The sequence below is a fragment of the Orycteropus afer genome, unplaced genomic scaffold, assembly GCF_000298275.1.
Source record: "Orycteropus afer afer isolate SDZICR_OR568_19922 unplaced genomic scaffold, OryAfe1.0 scaffold00196, whole genome shotgun sequence".
In the NCBI taxonomy this organism is placed as follows: Eukaryota; Metazoa; Chordata; class Mammalia; order Tubulidentata; family Orycteropodidae; genus Orycteropus; species Orycteropus afer.
The window spans coordinates 3,829,832-3,856,892 of record NW_006921783.1 but is presented as its reverse complement, the minus strand read 5'-3'; the positions used below and the strand labels follow the sequence as shown (position 1 = coordinate 3,856,892).

General features: G+C 37.4%; 1 protein-coding gene across 1 annotated transcript in view; it reads right to left on the bottom strand.

The window, feature by feature from the left end:
* The window catches only part of APPBP2 (amyloid beta precursor protein binding protein 2), a 133,665-nt gene that overhangs the window by 45,801 nt on the left and 60,803 nt on the right, over positions 1 to 27,061 (bottom strand). Inside the window, exon 5 of the mRNA XM_007947925.2 lies at positions 19,774 to 19,897. Within this exon, the coding sequence (XP_007946116.1) occupies positions 19,774 to 19,897 (124 nt within the window). The remainder of the gene's footprint in view (positions 1 to 19,773; positions 19,898 to 27,061) is intronic.

Here is a 27,061-nt window from a genome sequence, read left to right as displayed (position 1 = left end):
CTACCCTATTTATAATAGCCAAAATATGGAAACAACCTAGGTGTCCATCAACTGAGGAATGGATAACCAAACTATGGTACATACACACAATGGAATACTATGCAACCCTAAAGAAGAACCTAGAACCTGAAAAACACCGCATAACGTGGATGAACTTGGAGGACATTATGCTGAGTGAAATAAGTCAATCACAGAAGGACAAATATTGTATTAGTTGTAAAAGTCAAGAAACGTCTATCTATGGAAGGATATTTTCCTTGTTGGTTACCAGGGGTGGGAGGGTAGGGTAGGGAACACTGTTAGATAGGTAGAGATAAGTATTGATTTGGGTGAAGAGAAGGGCAATGTACCAAATGTGAGTGATCAATATAGTGGCACTGAGGAAGAAAAAGACATAGAGAGGTACATGGGAGGTACAGACAACAAAGATGAACCCTTTTGCACAACGGCATTGTCAGTGAAGGCAAACATGGGTATATGGGTGGGTAGACGGGTAGACAGGATGAACTATTAGGTATGTCTATGAAGCAGGGAGTGTACCCAAGAACATGTTTAGGGTTTGCAGACACTGTTCCTATAAGTTTATGTGTATGATCTGAATTCCCAGGTGTATAGTAGAGCTGACAAGGGGCAAGGTTGTAGTCACTTCTTGGTCATAGCCAGCTACCCAGAGGGACCGAGTAGTTGAACCTGTGGGCTTGGGACCACAGTCACAAGGGACATTAAGCTCAATTGGCATAACATACTATACAAAACATTGTTCCACCTCCTACTTTTGAGAGTAGCAAGTGGGATCTTAAAAGCTTGCAAGCAGCCATCTAGATGCAACCATGGGTCTCTCCTCGTCCAGTGCAAAGAAGAATGAAGAAAACCAAAGATTCATGGAAAGAATTAGTCCTAGCAACTGGTACAACATCCAATCTGCAGTCTATATGACTATGAGACCAGAAGAACTAGATGGTACCCGGCTACCACTGTCAACCACTCAGAGAGGGATCTATGGAGGAGATTCTGGATAGAGAGGGAGAACAATGTGGAACAAAACTCAAAATCATTTGGGGGAAAAAAAAGGGGGTCACCAGGTTTGCTGGTCTGATAGAGCCTGGTGGAACCACTGAGACTATGGCCCCTAGCTGCCCTTCAGGTCTGGAATTGAACCCGTACCTGTGGCTTCCAGCTGAACAAATGACAGGCATATGAGTTGAACATTTACCTGAGTTAGATATACTCCTTGGAGAGAACAATCATGGGAGAATAGAAGGGCTGTATGCACAGGGAGACAGCTCAGGGGGCAGGAGTACATGGAAAGATGGACAAAAGGAAGAGGTAACTATCAGGAAGAAGTGGGAGGGGAGCTGTTGCATTGTGGTAAAGTGTAATCAATGTCATGAGACAAAGTGTATGTGAACTGCTGTATGGAAAGTGAGTTTGCTCTGTACATTTTCACCCAAATCACAATAAAAAAAAATAAATAACATCTTTTAAATTGGTATTTTTCTATCTGTACAAAAAAATATTAGAAGTAAGAAACAATCTTCTAGTATCTGTCATCCCTTTGTACATTGAGGGAAAACAAGAGTAGAATAATTTCAAATGACCCAGGACTATTCAGAACTACACAGTACCAGTGTGTATCCTAATAACCATCATATAGTAATCTGTTTTTAAAAAAGCACAGAACCATCAAGCAAAATAATGCAGTACAAAGGTTAATCCAAAATTCTCAATGGAGTACCTTTCATAATACCAAGTTCCAAACTTGAAGCTCAAATAAATGTAATAATTTATCAGACCCCTCTTGAAGACTGGGTTGAGTGAATTTATTTATTTATTGAACATTTTACTGTAGTGTGGGTGAAAGTTTACAGAGCAAATTCATTTCCCATTCAAAAATTTATGTACATCATATTTTGTGACATTAGTTGCAATCCCTCAATTTAATAGCATTCTTCCTACTTCCTCCCTGGGTTCCCCATTTTCATTCACTCATCTTTTCTACTCCTTTCTGCCTTCTGATATTTGTTTTTGAGCAAAGTGAACGTATTCAAAAGCAGAAAATAAAAGTGAAAAAAATTACGTTTTAGTGTTGCAAAAAGGGCAAGGAGGCCACATATTCTGACCTCCTAGAAGCCCACAAGAGGAAGGCAGAATCACCATCAATAGCCCAAGGCCTATTACTGCAAGGCCGGACATGCTGCCTCCCTCCAGCCCTTTCTCCAACCGTTCCTCCCAAAGCACCCACCACCTCTCTCCTGGGTTCAATAATTCGCTGCAGTGGCCACACAGAGCTCACAGATAATGGGGTTTATTAGGGAAGCACCACAGGCTACAATTCGAGTTCAGGAAAAATGCTCAGCCTCTCTCCCAGCCCACTGTCCCTCAGCCAAGAGTCTCTCACAGTCTCTTTCCCAGCAGTGCTGGTCCCTCGGTGTCTCACTCAGCAACATGTGTCTCTTGCGTCTCTTTCCCAGCAACACGTGTCTCAGGAGCCCCTGTCTCTTTCGGCAGCACGTCTTCCTCAACCAGCAGTCAAAGAGATTCTGCCTCTATGAGGCCTCCTTTTGAGCTTGGCAGAGTGGCCAAACTAGCCAATTATAGCATCAGAATTCTAAGCACCTGAGAGAGAACCTCCCATAACATTGCATTGTACCACGTCCAACAGAAATAACCCAGGTGGATACCATTTACAATCAGGAGCTCCTCAGTTGCTCATTCCACCACTGAATTTACAATGACTCATGGGTAGAAAAGCCATACTAAGGAATTTACTACACTGCAAGTGTATAAATAAATTTCATGCTAAAGTAAGTGTAATGATACAGAATAAAGAGATGTCACTTGTCAAACTGCTGATGTGGAGAGCAAGCAGTAGTTTGTAATGACTTCTGATTCAATGGAAAACAAACCCTACATAAGAAAACAGAACTGAAATCAAAGAACTGATCAGATTGGAAATAAATATGGTAATTCAGATGATAAAGTTTTGAGAGACTCTCAAACTGAAGTGCTGACTGAGCATCTATCATGTGCCAGTCATTTTTGTTGGTATAAGAGATGTAGGGTGAACAAGGCAGAAAGCTGTGATCAAAAGGCACTTACATTCTAATGATGAGAAGAGTGTTTGGGTAGGTAGACAAATAACAAATAAGTAACAATTCTGTTTAAAAGTAAATATTATGAAGGTGGTAAAAATAGGTAATATAATGGAGAGTTTCTTAGGGGAAGTGTTTAGTGTAGACAGGGAAGAATTCTTATGAGTAGGTAACATCTGAGTTGACATCTAAATGATGAAGATGCAATTGTCTGGGAGAAGTATGTTACAAACAGAAGGAATGGCAAGTGGAAAAGGTCTAAGAAAGGGGAAAAACCTGGCATACTCAAAAGAACAGAAAGAAGACCAATGGGCCTGGGGTGCAGTAAATAAAAAACTGCATAAAAACAGATGAGACTGGAGAAATAAGCCAGATTTTACAGGGCCTTGCCCGTGTGAGTAAGGAGCTTTGGTTGTAACAGCAAATAATCTAATTCATGCTGTAGAACAACACTGTCCAACAAAACTTTCTGAGATGACAGAAATGTTCCATATATGTGCTGCCCAATTTGTCAGGCGTCAGCAACATGTTCCTATCAAGTATTTAAAATGTGGTGAATGTGAATGAATACTGATTTTTAATTTAATTAAATAGTTGCATATGGTTAACGGCTCCTGTCTTGAACAGTACAATTCTAGGGCTACCAGGATGGAAGATACTGTAACAGTCCAAGAAAAAAGAATCCTTGAGAAAAAAGGTATGGTATTAACAATACAGATTTGATAGTTAGCCATATAAAAGAGGGCAAAAAGGTGAAAGAAAATGGATAAATCCAAGCAGGGATTCTAAATTTAGAGAATGAAAAGAAAAGTGGTTACTTCTCATTTCCACAATGCTAAGAATTACATTTCTAACTATGAACATTTTCTATAAACTTATTGTAGCTATTCCCCCAAAACAGTAAAATTATTATTTAATAACTGGCACATAGTGGGATAGCAACCTAAACGTTTCATTCCAGAAAGGCATAGCTTCATTTTTTATCCAGTCCCTGCTGCTTGTGTACTGAAAATAAAGGGCAAACTGAACATACGGAGACTCTTCAGAGTCTGCACGTCCATCTGGAATAACATTAAGCGGGATGCAGAATCCAAGACACTCTTGGCTCAAAAGAGGTTCTACTTTTGCCTCAACACTCAATGTAATGAAAAGGTAGCTCCTCAGGGTTCTTCAAATATGGCTCTACTACGTAAGCATGAATTTTTTTTTAATAGCAATATAAAAACATGTCTACTTGATCAACAGTTGTTGTCAATGGCAAATATTATTTAGTTGGTTAAATCTGTCATTGTCTGAAATGGAATATACATACTCCGAAGTCACTGGTTTCTGAAAATTATATTTAAGATTGAACAAATGACTAGATTCTTACCAGACACATGACAAAAAATAAAATACTGAAAGAAACCCTTGAGGAAAATGACCTCTCACGTGCTTAAAAGGGTCTTTTCCAAGAACTAGTTAAGAATTCTGAATATAGACATATTGGAAAAATGAGAGATTGATATTTAAAGACTGGTATGCTTTTAATTCTAAGTGAGGAGTAACAGAGTAACATATGTTGTTGGCCCCCTGACCAACAGTCTTTCTCACCTCCTCATGCTTGCTGGCACAGCCCTGATTTTGTTTTGCCACTGCCCCTTTTCTCATACAAACCAAAAAACCAAACCAAATGCACTGTCATCGAATTGGATCCAATTCATAGCGACCCCTCCTTAGGTTTCTGAGGCAGTATCACCACGGAAGTAGATTGCCCAACCTTCCTTCTGAGGAGTGGCTGCAGCTCCCTTTCCCATACAAGTCAGGAGTAAATCACGATTAGCTTAAGCCAATCAGTGTAGTAGGGATCTCACTCCCCTTTCCAGTGGCTGATTCAGAGCTCACCAAGTGACCTCTCTCAATCTCACTGCCATCGAGTTGATTTGACTCATAGTGACCCTTCCTTGGGTTTCCAAGGTGGTATCTCTGTGGAAGTAGATTGCCCAGTCTTCCTTCTGAGGAGTAGCTGGTGAGTCTGAACCACTAGCCTTCTGGTTAGCAGTCAAATTCCTTAGGCACTACGCCACCAGAGTTCTGGCTAATGAGGCTAAGGTTAGGTTGGCTGAGTAGTTTCTGGATAAGGTTCCCTTGTTTGTAAAGAAAAAAATCTTGCATAGGAAGGAACTTTGTCTTTTGCTGGACAATATGGAATCTGCAATGTGATGCCCCAAACAGCAGCAGCAATCTTAAAATCATTAGTGAGTTAACCAAAGACAAAACCAAATCTACTGCCATGGAGTCAATTCTGACTCATAGTGACCCTCAAAGGTTTCTGAGACTGTAAATCTTTATGGAAATAGACTGCCTAATCTTCCTTCCATGAAGCAGTTGGTGGGTTTGAACTGCCAATCTTTTGATTAGCAGCTGAATGCCTTAACCACTGTACTACCAGAGCTCTTTTTAAGATAAAACCAGCACATAGATAACAGATTTGCAAGACAGATGGAAAAAACTTGGTTCCTTGATCAAGCTACATGAATTTTGAATTAACCTACCCTAGAGGCAACTGACATCATATTAGTTATTTTTTAAAATATTTTTTGTATTTTTAGAATGAACTGCTTACAGAGATGTTCCCAACGTTGCTTGATACATATACATAGCTTCAAGCCAGTTATCCTAAGTGAACCGTACTTTCTACTATCAATATTTCTTCTGCATGAAATAATGGTTGTCATTCTGATTTCTGCTTTTCTCTCAGTATTACTGTTTTGTGGTATGTTTCCTGCTTACAATATATAGCTACCTTTTATTTTTAACTGTCCTGATAGTCTCCATTTTTAGTGAGAAATTTAGTTAATTCCTTGTATTGTGATAATTAAATTTGGTTTTATCTTATTTTTAACTTATCATTAATAAGTTGTTTTTCACTTATCATACTTAGTTGTTTCCTGTATTCTCTCTGCTTATCACTGTGCTTTTCAATCATTTTGACCACAACTCCCCTACCCTAATTTGGAAGTTCTATCATACTTACTCATTATACAACTCGTTAGATACCTATTCCTAGCATTGATAATATCTGAATATTAAATAATGACACCTATTCCTACTCTACTACTAAGACCTTTCGCTTCTTTTCCCCAAATGTACACTTTTAAAATTAAATATAAATGTCCAATATAAAATAACATGAATATAGTAAGATGAGTCTCCATTTTTTTTTTTTTTTTTTTGGCCAAACTGAATATAACAAATTTTAGGTATATAAAGGGTAACATTTTTTATAATATTTAAACCATTTTTTGTTATACACACATACTTAAAATCACATTATATATTAAGTTAGAAAATTGCTTTCCCCCTCACAATTTACAAAACAACTTTATTCAAACTATTCATATACATCTTAAACATCTTTCTAATTTCAACAGCAACTTTTTCAATCTAACAATTTTCAGAATAAAACATTTTCACGTTTGAAATCATAACTTTTGAGTTTGTGTATGATGTCACTGGAAATTGTATCCAGAGCTACAAGCTACCATCTGTAAAACACCAGGACTATCAGGCTTTTCCATTCCTCCTATGGTAAGCAGACATCCAAACATCTCCACAACCATACCACTTATCATACCATTTTTCACAGTAATTTTTAAAAAGCCAGTCAAAAAAGACATTCAATACTTACAACTGTAAGGTCAAGACCTCAAGAAAATTCTGTTTCTGTTAAATTTCATTACTTCCTTAAAAAGAGTATTAAGCTCGGTGATCTCTATGAGCATCCTGATGTTAACAATGACTGACCTGCTTCAGGCTAACATTTTTTTCCGTATTTCTTTACATTGTTATACAAAACAGTTTAACTGAAAGAATGAATAACATGAGGAACTTGAGAGAGGACTCTCTTTACTGAAGAATAATTTTTCGGGGAAAATATTTACATTTGAGAATATGTGCTGAGAATTTCTGTTCTGTGTTATTTCTAAAATTTCCTTTTCATGTCCAGTTTGAAAAAAATCTTCACAAAACACATTACTATAAATTCCCAGCTTATTCTTCATCCAATTCCTATTTTATTTACATGTAACTTTTTTTACATAGGAGCTCTGGTAGCATAGTGCCTAAGTCACTTGACTGCTAACCAGAAGGCTGGCGGTTCAAACCCACCAGCCACTCCTCAGAAGGAAGGTTGGGCAATCTACTTCTGTAGTGGTACTGCCTTGGAAACCCAAGGAGGGGTCGCTATGAGTTGGGGCCGACTCGAATGCATATAACAACAACAACAACAACATATTATACATAATTCAATGCTTAACATTATTTCTACACCATCTTCTCTTATACTGACATTTTTTATAACTGTATTTTTTTTTTTTAGTTAGAGAAATTGCTTGAATATTTTTGACAGATAAAGCACAAGGAATACATTAGGTCTTTGTATATTTGAAAATTCTTTGCTCTTAAGTTTGTCAGAGGTACAGCGTTTCTCTCAACAACTGAGACATTACTATCATCTACCAGCTCCTAGTTTCTATTTATTCTTAGATTTCAGGAATTTCAACTGCCTAGGACTCAGAGTTCTTTTTCAATCTAGACTGGAGTCTTTCCCCTTCCCAGTTCTAGGAGTTCATTTATCATTTAAAAAAAAAATTACTTGTGTAATACATGCCTGTGGTTTAAAAATAATGATAAGCAGTAGAAAAGGATTTAAGATAAAAACTAAACTTGTTCTACCCAAAGAACTCTCTTTTCTGGAGATCTCAAGAGAACTTTTGACCTTATACAAACCATACTCACATAGGCTATTTTATTTCAGAGAAAAAGTTGGAAAAGGAGGTTGAAGATAGGCTTTCAATCATCTTCCAAAAATGAACCACTATATTAATAATGAGGAGCCCTGGTGACATGATGGTTAAGTGCTCAGCTGCTAACCAAAAGGTTTAGGGTTGGAACCCAGCAGACGCTCTATGCAAGAGAAGACTTGGTGATCTACTCCTGTGAAGATTACAGCCTAGGAAACCCTACGGGGTAGTTCTACTCTGTCCTATAGGGTCACTATGAGTTGGAATCAACTTGCTGGCACAGAACCAGAACATATTAATAATCATTATTATTTCTGGGCATAGGGTTATAGATAAGTACTTATTTTCATCTTCACAGTTTCTATATTTTCTGAATTTGCTTGGCAACAGACATGTATAAGCAAAAAATCCACATTATTAAATAGAAAAGGATAAAGGGGCAATTGCAAAATCCCAGAGGAATAAAATAAGGATTGAGAAATGGTATCAGGTTTAACTACAGAAAGGCTAAGAAGATTCTCTGACATTTACTCTAGAAACTTTCAATACCAGCTTCAAACTAGAAACTGGCTTGTGATATGAAATTAAAAAACACCCTCTTATACTTGCATCAGGTTCCAAGCTCTGGGATTGGCCAAAGGATTTCATTAGTATCTGTTCTGCAAAAACACTTCTTCCAATTCAGTTGAACACATGGCGAATGAACCAATCAAATATCCTTTGGTCTTACAAAAAGTTAAATCAGAAAACTTTCATCTTTTTTTCAAATAATACTTATGGGATGGTAAAATTGTAATTCATATTATATAGTTGTGGAGAGGGAAACTTTTATTTTGAAATTTCAAATTCATAAGGACAAAATGTCTTGGTACACAAGCAGAAAGGTGGTATTATTATAAATGTCTTTGCTTCGTGGTCCAGGCATTTTTCCAATTTCACGTGTCCACTTCAGAAAAGAGTCAGGGTAGTGACTGTGTTTTAGTTTCCTATCCAGTATTTCCCTTCCCTTCTTCCTGAAAATAGTGCCATAGCTTCATTCAAAGTAGCAATACATACAACTGAAAATGTACTGCTCCCTAGATTACCTTTTATTACATCACAGGTTGAAGGCTATGTGGGGACTGTGTCCCACTTCTGACTAGAGATGAAATTAGGGTTCTGGGAAATCTATCTTTCTGATAATAATTAAAAAACGAAGATAACTCAGCTGACATGAGCCTTTTGCCCTTCACCTTTCTCCCTGTATGTACTACTTGCAACCACAATGATATGAATGACAAGCTTAAGATGATGTCATGGGAAGGACAGAAGGAACTGTGGTACCTAATGATAACATTATGAAACACCCTTATGAGGAATGTACTGTCTGCCTTCAGGATTTTTATAAGGTGAGAAAAACTAACCTTTTTGTTAATAAGGCAAAGTAAAAATAAATAGGAATCTTAAAATTAGATAAAGAAGAAATATTCTTTATGAATATTTCTGGGTGAAATATTCTGTGATGCAGTGAATTACTTGGTATGGCTCTTCTAGCCATGGTCATTGTGACTCCCAACAGATGACTAGGTGGAACTAGCAAATGTAAGGTGCTTTGTGGCCCACCACGGGGACTGGACAGCTTGTTAGTAATGTAAATAAGGTAAATGGTGCTCTTATGAGGGTGGGACTGTGCAAATAAGGTGTCTGAAACCCTAACATGGGGACTGGTAAGTTTTGCCATTCCACTAGACTTAATACGAGCCCTCCCAGAAGCAAGAGGGAGGATTTCACTGACATCAAGATAGAGAACAGCCAGGAGTAGAATGTGTCCTTTGATCTGAGATCCCTGTGCTGATATAATGGCAGAGAAATAGCAGAGACAGTGGTAGCAGCAGCAGAACTGAAAGACCAGCAGGAGACAAAGCTGCAGGCTTGCCAGCCCACAGAACAAGAAAGCTGAGTGCTTCTGGGCAGGAGGCTTGCTGGTTGGTGGAACGGGGTGCACCTATCAGCAGAGCTAAAAGAGCTTTTACACTTGCCCAAGCAGGGCAGAGGCCAGGCTGAGAGGCCAAGGGCCAAAGAGAGGTGTGCCGCTGGGCATGGCAGAGGGGAGGCTATCCTAATGGAAGAATTGTATCCTGAGTGTTACTGAACCTGTACTGTAATCTGTTACTTCCCTAATAAACCCCTTAATAGTACTGTCTATGAGTTCTGTGTGGCCACTGCAATGAATTATCAAACCCAGTAGAGAAGTAGAAGACTGCTGTAGGAGGGAAGGTTGGTGTCAGAATTGATAAAAATGTTAAGAGGGTGGTTCCATGTCTGACTTCTGCCTCACAGGAAGCAGCTTTGGGCTGTTGCAATTGATCTTTCTCTCTCTCCCTCTTGTAAAGTTAGAGGAGGTCAGAGGATGCCACCTCCAAACCCTTTCTGCATAAACCTTCTGATTATATAAATCAAAAGCAAGCACAGAATTCTGAGATGGTATTGTGAGGTTTAGGTCCCTGACCCTCCCCACTTACACAATGAGAAAACAGCATGGGATCTGTGCTCAGTTCTGCAGAACTCTGGGTCAGCCGGCACAGGACAGCAGCAAGGCACTGCAGGTGGAGCCAAGTCAACAACGAATGCCAATGAAGGGCGGAAATCTTCGTCTGGACTGAGACAGTTATCATAGAGAGGAAGAGACAGAGTAGTAAGCAAAATGTGAATGCTCGTATGCCTGAGTCTCCTTCAGCAAATATCACTGTCAAAAACACTGAATACTTAAGGGAATTGAGAAAGCTAAAAACCTTGCAAAACTCGGAGTTCCAATAAGATGGTGGAATAGGCAGAAAGACTGCACAGACCCTCTTCAAAAAAGAAAAGGGGAACCAATAAACACAGATACAGAAGATAATCCTGGACCCCTAAGCCTCGAAGGGAAGGATATAGAAGTGGACTCAACTCCAATTAACAGAAAAATTTGCATGAAACACCAAAAAAGGAGACATATGCAACTGCGGTCTGGCAGCGATCCTGACGGCACAGACAGCTTGAATATTGTTGAGTGGTGGTAAGACCTAAGAATTAACCCAAAAATCGTCCCTGCTAGCCAGGGACTGCACAGAGCATTGCTCTGGTGGTTGTAGAATAAAAAGGAAAGCAGAGAAGAGGATGATGGGCTGAGCTGTGGACTTTTGTCTGTCTGGAAGGCGCAGCCATTTTGAATGTTTATAAGCAGCTTGAGCATTTTATTTAAATGGATATTTAAAGTAACAGCATTCTCCCAGATTCCAGGGACTTAAAACAGACTCCACTTGCCAGTAACTCCAAGGACATTCCGGACCTGGATGACTGGAAAGGTACAAAATTCTCCTTGTTACTCTTATACCGCACACCCTCTTGGTGAACGGAGGTGCAGCCATCCCTCACTCCCACCCACTGTCTGGGTCCACAGGAACTCCACCCCAGTCTGTGTGCTTGGATGGAACCTGGGTGCCCTGCCCCACCTTGCCCCCATGTTTTTTTTTTCCTTTTTTCTGTTTTTTAGTTTGTTTTTGTCTGTTTTAAAACTACAATTATTATGATTACTTTAGTCCATTTTATTATTATTCTTTATTCTTCCCCTCCCAGGTTCTAGTTTTCCGTTTTTTTCCTTTTCCCTGTTCTGGTTGAAATTTTCTTTTCTTTCTTTTTGCTTTCTTGTGGTTAACCTCGTTACTTGTTTTTATTTTTCTGTTTTTCCCATTTTTTCTTCATTATTCTCTTTCTCTACCTTTTTCTCTTACTGCCCTCTCCCCAGATATTTCTGTTTAATTTTCTTCTTTTTCCCTTTTTTAGTTCCTATTTCCATGTGATTACATGGTGTATTTTTTGTCTTTATGCTTTTACTTTTTTGATGGTTATTCAATTGTTATTTTTGTCTAACTGAGTGGGAGACAGCAATAGTCCCCATACAACACAACTATACCCATACCTCCTGCAGCTTCACTTACTGACTGAGAGCCACCATTTCCTTCTCCACCAATGGGCCAATGATAAACAACCACCAAGAAGAGCCTGACTCACCCTTGGCTGCTCCTCACAAACAGTTAACGGAGATCTAAATACAATAACACCACAGTGTCTCGGAGACAACAGACCATCAAAGTCCACACGAAGAAACAAGATGAAGTGGTAGAAACAAGGGAGAAGGATACAGACCCAGAACACATCCCTGAGGAAGAAGCAGCATTGGAACTCTTTGATAAGGAATTCAAAAGAATTATAGTTATGTATCTTCAAAGGATTGAGAGATAGACCAAGGAAAACACAGACAAAATACTAGAAGAATTTTGGAAGAAAATACAAGAACAAAATGACAAAATAAATGAAAAATTAGAAATGATTCTAAATCTACAGATAGAAATCCAGAAGATTAATACTAAATTGTCAGAAATAGATAACACATTGGAAGGGCAAAGGAGTAGAATCAATGCAATGGAAGACAGAACTAATGAGATTGAAGACAAATATTTGAATACTTTTTTGGAAAGGGATTAATCAGAAAAAAGATCAAAACAAATGAAGATAGACTAAGCTTCATGTGGGATACTGTCAAGAGGAATAACCTACGTGTCATTGGAATTCCAGAACAGGAAGAGAATAATAAAACCACTGAGAAAACTATCCAAGATTTGTTAGAGAACTTTCCTGATATGAAAGATGAGAATATATCCATTCAGGAAGTCCAACGAACCCCAAACTGGATAGACCCCAAAATAAAATCACCAAGACGTATCATCATCAAACTCATCAAAACCAAAGACAAAGAATCCTGAAAGCGGCACGGGAAAGACAAAAAGTTATTTACAAAGGACAATCAGTAAGAATAAGCTCTGATTTATCAGCAGAAACCATGCAAGAGAGAAGGCAATGGGATAGTATATATAAAAGCCTGAAAGAAAAAATTTTAAAAACCTTGCAAAACTCAAATATCTCAGAGTCAACAAAGTATCACAAGGCACATAAATTGGAAACAATGGGCCATCCAAAAGAACATGAAGAAGGGTGAGAAATTGTGTTTCTGGAAGCCTGAATAATGAATGAACAGATTGGAAGAATATAATACAACAATATTAAAGAAGCTCAAAGAACTAAAGAAAATCAGGAAAATGATTCATGAACAAAATGAGAATTTAAACAGAGATGGACATTATAAAAGATACCACACAGAAATGCCAGAACTAAAAGAGACAATAACCAAGATGAGAAGCTCATTGGAAGAGTATATCAACAGCTCTGAACAGGCAGAGAAAAGAATCAGTGAACTAAAGGATAAAAACAAACAAAAAACCCAGTTGCTGTCAAGTCAATTCTTAATCAAGGCAGCAACTGCATATGTGTCAGAGTAGAACTGTGCTCCTCAGGGTTTTCAGTGGCTGCTTTTTCAGAAGTAGGTCACCAAGCCTTTCTCCTGAGGTGCCTCTGGGTGGACTCAAATCTCCAAGCTTTTGGTTAACTTTGCAGCCAAGCATATTAATGATCTGCACCACCCAGGGACTCTGAACTGAAGGATAAGGTAATCAAGATGATGGAGGCTGACAAGCAGCAATAAGGGAAAAGGTTCAAAACTGCTAAGCACAGTTTAATGAACTTAGGGAACAATAGCCAGCAAACCAATGTATGCATCATGGGAATCTCAGAAGGAGACTACAGAAAAGGACAAAAAGAGTATTTGAAGAAATAATAGCAGAAAATTTCTAAATCTGGAAAAGAATATGAATGGATAATTCCAAGAAACTCAACAAATTCCAAATAGGAAGATCTCACCTCCTAAGGAGATCTATATTGAGACACATTATGACCAACATCTCTAAAACTGAAAACAAGAGAAAATCTTGAAAGCAGCAACAGAAAAGTCAATACTCAGGGAAAGATCTTGAATAAGCTTAAGTGTCAATTCTGATTCAGAAACCTTAGAGGCCAGAGGTAATGGGTTGACATATTTAAAGTGCTGAAAGAAAAGAACTGTCAACCAAGAATACCGTATCTAGCAAGCTATCCTTCAAGATGGCAAAATTAAGATACTCACAGATAAATAAAAGGTCAGAGAGTTTGTAACTACTAGACCTACCTTACAAGAAATGCTAGAGAGTCCTTCAGATGGGAAGGAAAGAAACTATACAATAACTCAAGCCATACATTGGGGAAAAAAAAGGTTTCCACTAAAGGTAATTTCAGGTCTTTTTCCTCTGCTGGACACCTGTCTAGAGGCATTCAAAATGGACCAGTCTGACCTACTGTGGCAAACTGTGCTATATAATATAGCCTCTAATAAAACTAGGCTGTCCCTCTGCTAAGGGTGGTAAAGCACTAAAATCTGCGTATGATTTGTGCCCAGGTTGACTATGAGGTGTTCATGGTGTGAGACCCAAAGTTCTCAGGAGATTGTACAAAATATAAAAACATGTCAGCATGGCCTAAGGCAAATGTGTCTGTGAAAGGCTCAAGTATGCTCTCTTTATGGAGGAGCAGAATATTGTTGTGAAAGTGTTGAAGGCACAAGGACAAAGTCAGAAAACTAAATTAAACAAACAAATATGAAGCTTTTTAGAATAAAAAAAATATTAAATGGCAAAGAAAAAAAAAAAGTAATTTCAGGGACAAGTATATAGAGACAAGTTTAAAAGTATTTTTGATTGGTAATTCTAGTAGTTAAATCCTTCATGTTTTAAAATGACCAACGGATTAAGAAATAAATATATAATTATGTTATTGAACACATGATGACTAAATATAATTGGGGAGGGAAAAGAAAAGTCCAGGACCATATGGATTCACTGGGAAATTCTACCAAACATTTATAGAAGAAATATCTCAATCCTTTTTAAGCTTTTCCAAAAAATACAAGTAACACTTCCTAATTCTTTCTATGAGGCTAGCATTACTCAGATACCAAAGCCAAACAAAGATAGCAGAAGAAAATTACAGATCAATATCTCTTCTGAATATTGATGCAAAATTCTTCAACAAAATCCTAGCAAACTGAATCCAAAAAATATATTAAAAGGATTATACACTGATCAAGTGGGATTTATCCCAGGAATGCATGGGTGATTCAGTATTAGAAATTCAATGTAATACACATTAATAGAACAAAGGAAAAGAAACACATGATTATCTCAATAGATGCAGTGAAGGCATCTCTGAAAATTCAACACCCTTTCATGATAAAAACACTAAAAAAGCTAGGCATACAAAAGTAATTTCTCAAAATGATTAAAGACACTTACGAAAAACACAAAAACTAACATCATACTCAAAGGAGAAAGACTGAGAGCTTTCAAATTAGAAATAAGACAAGGATGCCTGTTCTTACCACTGCTGTTCAATGTCATACTTCTAGCCAGACCAATTAGGCAAGAAAAAGATTTGTAAAAGGTATCCAAATTGGGAGGAAGAAGTAAAACTTTCTTTTTTCACAGAAGACATAATCATATATACATAGAAAATCCCAAAGGACTCAACAAGAAAACTACTAGAGCTAATAAATGAATTCAGCAAAGTGGCAGGAAACAATAGGCCAATACACAAAATCATCTGGGTTTTTATACATCAACAAGGAGCAATCAGAAAAGGAAATTAAGGAAACAATTCCATTTGCAACATTATCTAAAAGAATAAAATACCTAGGAATAAATTTAACCAAGGAAATGAAAGCGTTTTACACTGAAAAAGATTAAATATTACTTAAGGAAATTTTAAAAGGCCTAAATAAATGGAAAAACACTCCATGCTCATGGATTGGCAGATTTAATATTGTTAAGATGTCAATACTACCTAAAGCCATCTATATAGATTCAACATAATCCCCATCAAAATTCCAACAGCCTTCTTTGTAGAAATAGAAAAGCCAATTTCTGAATAGTCAAATCAGTCTTGAAAAAGAACAAAGTAGAAGAAATCACATTTCTAATGTCAAAACATGTAAAGCTCTAGTCTGGTGCTAGACCAGTGAAATAAAATTAAGAGTCCAGAAATAAACCTGTACATCTATAGTCAACTAATTTTCAACAAGGGTGCTAAATTCACGGCACTGGGATAACTGGACGTCCACAAACACCCATATCTCATGCCATATACGAAAACTAACTCAAAATGAATCAAAAACATAAATGTGAGAACTTAAACCATAAAATTCTTAGAAGAAAACATAGGGGTAATCTTTTGGGACGTAGTTTTTTCAACAATGGATTCTTAGATACGACAGCAAAAGTGTAAGCAACAAAAGACAAAATAGGTAACACGTACCTGGGCAAAATTGAAAACTTTTGTACATCAAAGAACTTTATCAACAAAGCAGAGAGACAACATACAGAAACTTTCTGAGACCCATATATCTGGCAAGAATTTAATATCAAGAATATATAAAGAACTCCAACAGCTTAACAAAAAGACAACGTAATAAAAAAAATAGGCAAAGGACTTGAACAGACATTTCACCAAAGAAGAAATAGAAGTGGCCTATGAGTACATAAAAAGATGCTCAATGTCAATGTCATCAGGAAAATGCAAAATGATACCACAGATAAGCTATCACTTCATACACACTAAGATGGTTATGATTTAAAAAATGGAAAATAACAGGTACTTGCAAGAATGCAGAGAAACTGGCACCCTCATTTATTTCTGGTGGGATTGTAGAATGGATCAGTAGTGGAAAACATTTAGGCAGTTCCTCAAAAAGTTAAACTTAGAAAGAACTACTGTATGAATCATCAATTCTACTCCTATATACCCAAAAGACTCAAAAGCAGGGACGTAAACAGATACACATACATCAATGTTCACTGTGGCATTATTCACAATAGTCAAAAGGTTAAAACAGCCTAAATATCCACTAACAGATAAACAGATAAACAAAATGTGGTACAATGGAACACTATTCAGCCATAAGAGAAATGAAATCCTGTTAGGTTACAACATGGATGAACATTCTGAGGACTGAAAAAAGTCAATTACAAAAGGATGAATATTGTACGATTCCACTTTATATGAAATACCTAGGATAGATAAATGTATACAGACCAAAGTTTCTTAGTGGATACTAGGGGTGGGTACATAGGGGACACTGTGCTACTGTTAAGAGTGATGGAAAAATTTGGAAATGCATAGTGGTACTGGCTGAACACAATGAACATAATTAATGTCACTGAAGTGTACTTGGAAAAATTGTTGAACCGGCAAATATTTTATTACATATGTATTTGCTGTTGTTGTGTGCTGTCAAAATATTAAAAAAAAAAAAGGTTAGGACATAAAAGAAGAGAGTGCTTTATCTTTTGGTTAAAAGTGCTAAAAAAGAATTGACCATGAAAGCATAGAAAATGACTTTTCTGTTCCAAATTTACTGGTTTATAAAAACAGAAATATTTATCTACCCCCAAAGATCCCACATGAGATACCCTAATCTCCTATTCCTATCACAGACAAAAGAAGGGATGGAAGATAACATCCATTTTTAACAGTACTACTAAAAAGGAGCTCTGGTAGCACAGTGCCTAAGGCATTTATTTGACTGCCAACCAGAAGGTTGGTGATTCAGACCTACCAGCCAATCTGTGGAAGGAAGATGGGGCAATCTACTTTCCTAAAGATTTACTGCCTCAGAAATCCACTGAGGTCATTATGAGTCAGAATCACCTCGATGGCAGTGAGTTTGGTTTTTTCATTTACTCATCATAGGCCCAAATACCAATCTCTTCATAGTTTATGCAGGGAGCTCCAGTGGCACTATGGTCAAAGCACTGGGCTGCTAACCAAAGTGCTGGCATCAAACCCACCAGCTGTTCCACAGGAAAAAGATGAGGTAGTCTTTTTCTGTAAAGATTTACAATCTTGGAAACCCTATGTGGCTGTCCTACCCTGTCCTACAGGGTTGCTATGAGTCAGAATTGACAATTGGCAATGGGTTTGGTTTTTGGTTTTTATAGTTTATACACAAAAATATTCCTATAATTTATCATATGCTTCTAAAATATCTGTGGGCAATTATCACAAATTTCTAACATTTATAATCAAAGTAGCATATCACAAAATTAAATTCAGGATCTGAATGTTTCTCTAACACTGGTAAACCTTATTTAAAAAGACTCAAAAGACTGACCTCTAACCAGTAAAAGTTAAAAAAAAGAGCTTTATTCCATTTTAGCTTAAACCAATAATGGTTTTACACATGAATCTATATTCTAGCTCTGAAGAGATTCAGATTTAATGAACTCATCTCTATGCTAACAAAGAAATATGAGCCTTTTTTCCACAAATAGACAAGACTGAAAACTTAGTAAACTGACTAGACTTTAGTTAACTTAGGGCAAGGAATTTCTGCTATTTTATTTTTTGACTGTATTTTTATTTTCTTTCAATTTTATAAAAAATTCTTTTTAATGAATGCCAAATCAATGGTTAGAGAGAAAACTTACATGAAAATAGTTAAAGCTAAATGTTAATTTATAATATATACTTCACCACAATAAAATTTTTTCAAAATAAATAAATGTTACATTTGTAGAGAAAATAAGGATAGTAAAAGCAAAGAGTTAATACTGCACTGATAGCAAAAAAAAAAAAAAAAGAGTGAAAGAAATCAAAGGTATAACAGGTAAGAACTAAAAGGAAAAAAACAAACAAAAGAGATGTGTCAAAATATTCCAAGTTTACTTCTACGTTTGTTTGCTTTTACTTTAAGTACATCCATGAAGAAAATATATTTGGAAATAAAACATTGTTTGTAAGTAAAATACTAATTTTGCTATGCACAATTCTGGAAATGTAAACCAAGTACATACAGGTAAAAAAATAAAACTCAAGAAAAAAGTACCTTTATTGAGTTCCCTAGCACCCAATGCCTAGTATAACTCTTGGTATGCAGTAACAATTCAATAAGTATTTGTTGAATAAATGAATAAACAAGCTCTATGACAGAGAGAAAAGATACCTAATGTCTGGTTCATAACAAGCAAATCTAAGCTAACATGTCTGTAGTAAACTGTATTTTGGAGATAAGAGAAAAAAGGCTGGACTAGTACTATGTTGTTGTTGTTACGTGCCGTCGAGTCAGACCCGACTCATAGCGACCCCTCCTTGGGTTTCTGAGGCAGTATTACTACGGAAGTAGATTGCCCCATCTTCTTTCCGAGGAGTGGCTGGCGGATTTGAACCGCCGGCCTTCTGGTTAGCAGTCAAGTGCCTTAGCCACTATGCTATCAGAGCTCCTGGAGTAGCACCATAGTGCCATATAAATATCATCTTAGATGTTTATTCAAATGTTTAAATAGACTTGTAGTTAGGTGCCATGGAGTCATCTCCGACTCATTAACCTTATGTATTACAGAACAAAAATACTGCTCATCTCCATACTGCTCATCGTCATGCTCTTAGATATGTTTGAACCGAATGTTGAGGCTATTTTGTCAATCCATCTTATTAAGAGTTTCCCTCATTTTTGCTGACCCTGCATTTCATCAAACAGGATGTCCTTTTTTAGCAAGTGGTCTTTCCTGACTGCATGTTCAAAGAAAGCAAAACGAAGTTTTACCATCCTTGCTTCTAAGGAGCATTCTGGCTGAACTTCTTCCAAGATAGATTTGTTTGTTCTGCTGGTAATCCATGGCACTCAAAATTCTTCATCAATACCCCAATTCAAATGCACTGATTCTTCTTCTTTTTTATCACTGTCCAGTTTCATAGGTGTATGATGTGACTGCTTGGGTCAGGCACACTTTAGTCTTCAAAGTGACAACTTTGCTTATTAGGACTTTAAAGAGGTCTTTTGGAGCAGGGTTTTTCAATGTGATATATTTGATTTCTTAACTGCAGCTTCTGTAGACTCTTAAAGGACTAAAACTATAAAAGTCACCCAGTACTATTACAGCATATAATTGGTTCCAACTTACCTCACACAACATTCTACTGCACGAAACCAATGAAGCATCTCATCATGTATAGTACACAACTGATAGCAGGACAGAAAAACTTTCTCAGCATCACTGTACCAGCCTGCATCTGAAAGAAAGCCACCTGAAAGACAAGAAAAATCAGTAACTTTAGATAACTGAATACATCACATGAAAACTAAAATGACATGTTTATAGTGACTATTACCTAAATTTGAGAAACATAATATTAAAATCTTGTGCTTAGCTCAAAGCAAAGGTACTAATTTTGACACCTGAGGCAGAAAAAGAATTACATTGTGGGGAACTGTAGTTAATGTCATGAAACAAAATGTGTATGAATGGCTCTATGGAAAATGAATTTGCTTTGTAAACTTTCACTCAAATCACAATAAAATTAAAAAATGAAATAAAGGCTATTACAGAGTCATTGAGTTTGTTAACTAGGGAAGAACTCAGAAAGGGAGGGTGAGAAAGATTGCACAAATCCAAGAATGTAATCAATGTCACTAACTTGTGTACACAGTAAATGAATGCTGAATTGGTATATATTTTACTGTGTATATTCTCAACACAAAAATTGAATTAAAAAAAATACTGTTGATTACTTGAAATAAAAGTACATCATTTACATACTGCATCATACATTCTATGTAACAGAAATAGTTGTAGGAGACTGACAGAAAAAGAAAAAGGTTCTGAACTAGGGGAATTAAAATCAAAACTAAGATCTTGATTAAGGAGCCAAGTTTTAATGTTCTATGAATACTCTATAGCCTGGTTTGATATTTTCCAGCTAATTATCTACTATATTTTAATGTTTCTCCTAATATTTTCATCTTGCAGAGTACACATCAAGTTTTCCATCTTCCTATACCCAATCTCAAAGAGGATAAAGAAATCTAAATAAACACAATCTTCTTCATACAGTAGCACATCACAGAAGATACACAGGTAAGAGAGAGAGAGAGTTCATCTCATTCTTTCAGTAAGAAGTCAAATTACTTCCCCATCTGGAGCAAAGAGAGTAAAGAAAATCAAGGACCCAAGGACATAATTAGTCCAGAGGTCCATGGAACCCCAGCCTCTAAGACCCAGAGACCAGAAGAACTAGATGATACCCACCTACTACTGTTGACTACTCTGAAAGAGATCACGCACGATAGGAGTTCCCAGACAGAGTGGGAGAAAAATGTGGAATAAAACTCAGAACCATGAAAAAGACCAGGGTTACTGGTCTGATAGAGACTGATGGAACCCTGATACTATGGTCCTTTTCAGACCTGGAACTGAACTTACCCTTGTGGCTCAACTTTCTGCCAAACACACAGGGCTATAAGGTGTACTGGGAAGATACACACTCAGCTCAATCAACCACACGAGAAGAAAAGGGCAACATTTGCCCAGGGATAAAGCCAAGACGGCAGCAAGGGACAGGAAAGGAAAACAAAGGGCCCGGTAACAGAGAGAAGTGGTGCAAGAGTGGTTACATTGTGGGAATTATAATGAATGTCACAGAACAAAATGTGTATGAATTGTTGAATGGAAAACTAATCTGCACCATAAACCTTCAATCAAATCAAAATTTAGGAAAAAAAAAAAAGAAGAAGAAGAGGAAATTAAATTGCTGTCCTGAATGGGAGCTCTGGTGGCGTAGTGCTTAAGGCATTAGACTGCTAACCGGTTCAAACCCACCAGCCACTCTTCGGAAGGAAGGTTGGGCAATCTACTTCCATAGTGATACCGCCTCAGAAACCCAAGGAGGGGTCACTATGAGTCGGATCCAACTCGACGGCTGTTGAGTTTTTAGTTAACAGTTCTGAAGTACTAGGCATAATTTCCTCAGCATATTGTGCATACTGTTTTTTATGATCTTGACCCCTAATAATGGTTAACATTTAATACATTTTAACTACATTGCACAAACTACTTTGCATCGTGGTAACCACTTCACATGAATTAATCATCTCCAGATTTTCACTTCACACCTTCAACATAAACACTATTCTGGCTTCCCACTTAACAGACGAAAAATCTGAGACATAGACAAACCAAAACTTGCAAGCTAGTAAGTGGACAAATGTGAATCTATATACTCTGACTTCAGAGCCGAACCTTGTAATTACCGTATTAGCTATTATGAAGAATACTTTGATGGTGCTATTTACCATCAGCTATAATAACCAGAAAACAGAAAGTAACATACTGTGTTTCTTCACTTTTAAAACACATTTTTCATATTTAATGAAATTATAAAACATGTTAAAATTGATGGTGTCTTAAATGATAATAGTCAGTATTTTTTTTCTTTCACAGTAGCACAAAAAAATATAATGTCTTATAAGCTAGTGTCCAAGTCTGTAAAATACTGTACTTTGCTCAGATCCACATTTTATGTTTTATTAAAGCTATATGTAATCAAATGAGCACTATTTAATCAATTGGAGAACACTGTGCTTTAGAATATTCTGGGGTCCTCACCTAATGACTAGAATAATGAGGTTACTATACATATTCTCACTAAGCCATTTTCTAATCATTCTATCAAACTGCATTTTGTGGGGTTATCCGGCTACTGGCTGTCAGCTTCAGATCCACCCTTTTAGACTCTGTTTTATGATGCTGGAACTAGGACTCTGAAAACCATATTTCTCCTTTGCCAACTAACACCTGTTAGTCTCTGCCAATAGGTGCCAATAAAGGAAGTCTGCAAAGGGTGGAGAAGAATGGACCTTCTTTCCTGTTTGCTGGCCCCTGTTAACAGAAACATCCTAGGATAATGCTTCTTTATCCTGGCAGTAGTAGTTCATTCCAGTAAGCAACTGCCAACTCCAGTTACCGTTTTCCCAACATTTGCAGAGCCAGTTTCATAACATATCCTCAGAGACACTGTTGTTGTTATGTGCTGTTGAGTTGGACCCGACTCAGAGCAACCCCTCCTTGGGTTTCAACCGCCAGCCTTCTGGTTAGTGGTCAAGTGCATTAGGCACTATGCTACCAGAGCTTCCTCAGAGACACTAGCACCAGCCAATAAGGTATCTTCCTAGAGGTTCAGATCACAGATCCACAGGCTCCTTTTCATTGCTCTGGAAGCACCAGGACTACCCTAGCAACATCCCAGCTCTGCAGGTCATGTCCTCAAACTATTAAATTTTAATAATTCCAACCCATTCTTGGTTCCCCAAGCCCTAGGAGTGAATGAATATTAACATGTCATTATTAATTCTTAATGCAGATGCCATGCCCATGATACCCTAGTATTCATTCCCTTTTTGTCTTTTTAGTTCTCTAATACCTGGTTAAATTAAACTTTCTTTACACAGGCAGTCCTAAGGTTATGCAAGAGATCTATTCCTGTGTCTTTAAGAATTTGTAGAGAAGTAGGAAAAGGTGCATACTGTTCTTATTTATCCTCATTTTAGTGTAAGAAAAAGCTCGAAGCTTTTTCAATGATTTAAAAACTGCATGTGCAGCAAATGAAAGTGACTGTGATGAAGAATTTGTTGAGAGAAGGGGTTGGTCCAATTGTTTCAAAATGAGGGCAGATTTACATAATATTAAAACAAGACTTTGAAACAGCACTGCCTCTCACAAAGATGGCATAACCTGCTCAAAGAGGGCAGCCAATCGCACCACTCTGAATGCATGTGACTTTCCATAGTCCTGCATTCATTCTCACGTATAAGATTCCTAAAAGGACTCCCTATGCCTCTTCTGAGTCTTTCATTCCAAGGCTTCAACATGTAATTTCTTCTGTTCTAGTAACTAAGACAAATCACCCAAACTGTAAAAATTCAGGTCTGTTCCCATCTCCCTTTCATCGGCCGTGACAGAATCAATTTGAAGCCCTGCATTAAAGGTCCAAAGTTAAACATTGGTAACCTGGGGACTGTCTGTATTAAATTATCTCTACCACATGCTTGAACCTTGAAAATATTATGCTGAGTGAAAGAGACCAGTCACAAAGGCCACATATTGGATGATTCCACTTGTACATAACATCCAGAAGAGCCACTGGGGTTACATTGGGCTGAGAGGGTTGAGGAAAATGCAGTGACTGCTAGTAAGTACAAAGTTTCTTTTTAGAATGATGACAATGTTCTAAAGTTGACTGAGGTCATTGTTGTACAACTCTGTGAGGATACTAAAAACTACTAAATTGTATGTTTTAAAGTAATGAATCGTACATAAATTATACCTCAATAAATCTATCATTAAAATAATTGTTTCTATCTGCCATAGAAAGTTTTTCACTATTTTGGTAATTTTAAGATGCAAGTCAGATAACTAAAGTTTGTTAGGAGCTGTTTCTACCTTCTTTCTCATTTCAATGGCCAGACTGTTTAAGTTTTTGTGGAGAAGAGAGAGAGGAACACATCGACTACTAATTTTCCTGACCTTACCTGTTTGAAACTAAATTTCTTCCATGGACTTTTGCATGTCATCATTAATATTCATCAAGATCACAAAGACTCTATTGTTAAAGGCAATTCTTTGTTACAATTTATATTCTGTGAGAATTACCAAAGGATAATTGCTGAGCTTTCTTCCAAAAAAAGAATGTTCTGAAGTTCTTCTTGACAAACTGTGTTCACTACCTAAAACTGTTGTAAGATTGAAGGAAATGATCATAAAAACTTGTGGGAACAAAACACCAGGGGAAAAAAATAGATGACTGGGACCTCCTGAAAATTAGGTATCAAAAGATTTTAGCCAGAATAAAAAGAGAACAACACAGTTTGGGAAATAATTTTTGGCAACAACACATTAGACAAGGGGCTAATCTCTAAAATTTTTAGAAAACTTCCATACCTCAACAACAAAAAGACAATCTAATTAAAAGATGGACACTAAAACCAAACCAAACTCACTGTCGTCAACTTGTTCCCGACTCACTGTGATCCCTCCTTGGGTTTCTGACGCAGTATCTCTATAGAAGTAGATTGGCCAGTCTGCCTTCCGTGAAGTGGCTGGTGGGTTTGAACCACCAGCTTTCTGGTTAGCAGTCAAATGCCTTAGGTACTACGCTACCAGAGAAGAGGGCATAAATAGACACTTCACTAAAGACGACACAGGCAGCCAACAAACACATGAAGAGATGTTTGTGATCATTAGAGAGATGCAAATCAAAACAACGAGATATCATCTCACCCCAGCACTAATGGCACAGTTCAAAAATAACAAACTCTGGTGAGGGTGTGGAGAGACTAGAACCCTCACACGCTGCTGTTGTTGTTACGTACTGTTGAGTCAGACCCGACTCACAGCGACCCTTCCTTGGGTTTCCAAGGCGTTATCACTATGGAAGTAGATTGCCCAACCCTCCTTCCGAGGAGTAGTTGGTGGCTTTGAACCACCAGCCTTCTGGTTAGCAGTTAATTGCCTTAGGCACTACACTTCCAGAGCTCCCCGGTGGGACTAAAATGGTACAACCATTATGGAGAACGCTATGGCGCATCCTTAAAAATCTGGAAATGAAATCTCAGATGATCCAGTAATCTCACTATTATGTATATGTCCTTCAGAAATAATAGCCATGACATGAACAGATAAATGCATGCCCATATTCACTGCAGCACTATTCACTATTGCTAAAGACGAAAACAACTTAAATGCTCATAAGCAGATGAATGGATAAACCAACTATGGTACATACACACAATGGAATACTACGGAAGAAAAGAACAATGATCAATCTGTCAAACATTTTATAACATGGATGAAACAAGAGGCCCTTAGACTGAGGGAAATTAGTCAATCACAAAAGCACAAACACTGTATGAGACCACTACTGTAAAAAGTCAAAAAAAGATTTTCACACAAAAAGGAGTATTCTTTGATGGTCATAAGGGTTGGGAGAGAAAGGGACGGTAAACCAGTAACTAGAGGGTAGACACATTACTAACCTGGGTGAAGAGGAAGGCAATATACAATAAAGAGCAGGTCAGCAGAAAATGATGAAGGAAAGGAAGATGCTGGGAGAAGTACAAGAGGTAAAGGCAACAGAAGTTAACACTAATTCATACATAACCCTGCAATAACAGTAAAAACAATAATATATGAGTAGATACAAAGATAGACATGCAAGCTGAACAGGTGTGGTAAGAAGAATGGAACTATACTCATAAATATGTATAGGCTTGACAGACGATAAATTCTACATAAGTATTAACATATACTGCAAATACATCCACGAATATAGTAGAGCATACAGGGGGCAAAGTTATGAAAACGTCTTAGCTATAATCAAAAACCCTGAGGGAGTGAGTCACTGGGCCAGGGGACTGAGGACTGAGAATCATAGTTTTGGGGACATCAAGGTCAACTGGCACAATATGGTCCACAAAATCAAGGTTCTATATCTTACTTTGGTGAGTAGAGACTGGGTTTTTAAAAGGTTTTGAGCAGACATCTAAGGGTCAACTATTGTTCTCTCCCTGTCCAAAGTAAAGAAGAGTGAGGAAAATCAAACATACATCAAAACAATTAGTTCAAAGAACATTAGTAAACCTTATCCTCCACAACCCTGAGACTAGAAAAACTAGATGGTGCCCGGGTACCACCACCAACTGTTCTGAAAAGGGTGGAATTAAACTCAAAACCACAAAAAAAGACCAGGCTTACAGATTGGACAGAGACCGCTGGAACTCCTAAGATTGTGGCCTTTGTTCATCCTTCAGACCTGGAATTGAACTCACTCCTGTACCTGAATTTTCAGCCAAACAACAGACAAAGTCTGTATGTGTAACTCTGGGAAGGTACACATCTTTTTAACAATCAACTTTTCTAGATCAAAAGGGCAGCATTTGCCCAAGGACAGAGTTCAGAAGACATGAAGGGTTAAGAAAGGAGGAATGGAAGAAACATAGGGAAGAAGTGGGAGAAGAGAGGTTACACTGAAGAGATTACAATCAATGAAATGAAACAAAATGTGTGAACTGATGAAATGATTAGCTCTGTATACTTTCATCCAAATCTCAATGTTTAAAAAAAAAAACTTCTTGGCAGAGAATACACTATGTGTGTGAGTGCACATGTAGAAAAGAAGAAAATGGGCACATGTATACAGTTAACATAGAAGCTGGTCTATGGTGATCCAACAATTCTATATCCAGTGGGCAGTGGTGGTTATGAAAATCTTCACATAGAAACACACACATATACATAGTATATATAAAAACTGGTAAAAATGAACAGCAGAAGAAAAAGCCAGATGATTGGGACCTTCTAAAAATTAAATTTTTATGTGCTTCCAAAGACTTCTCCAAAAGAGTCAAAAGAGAACCTA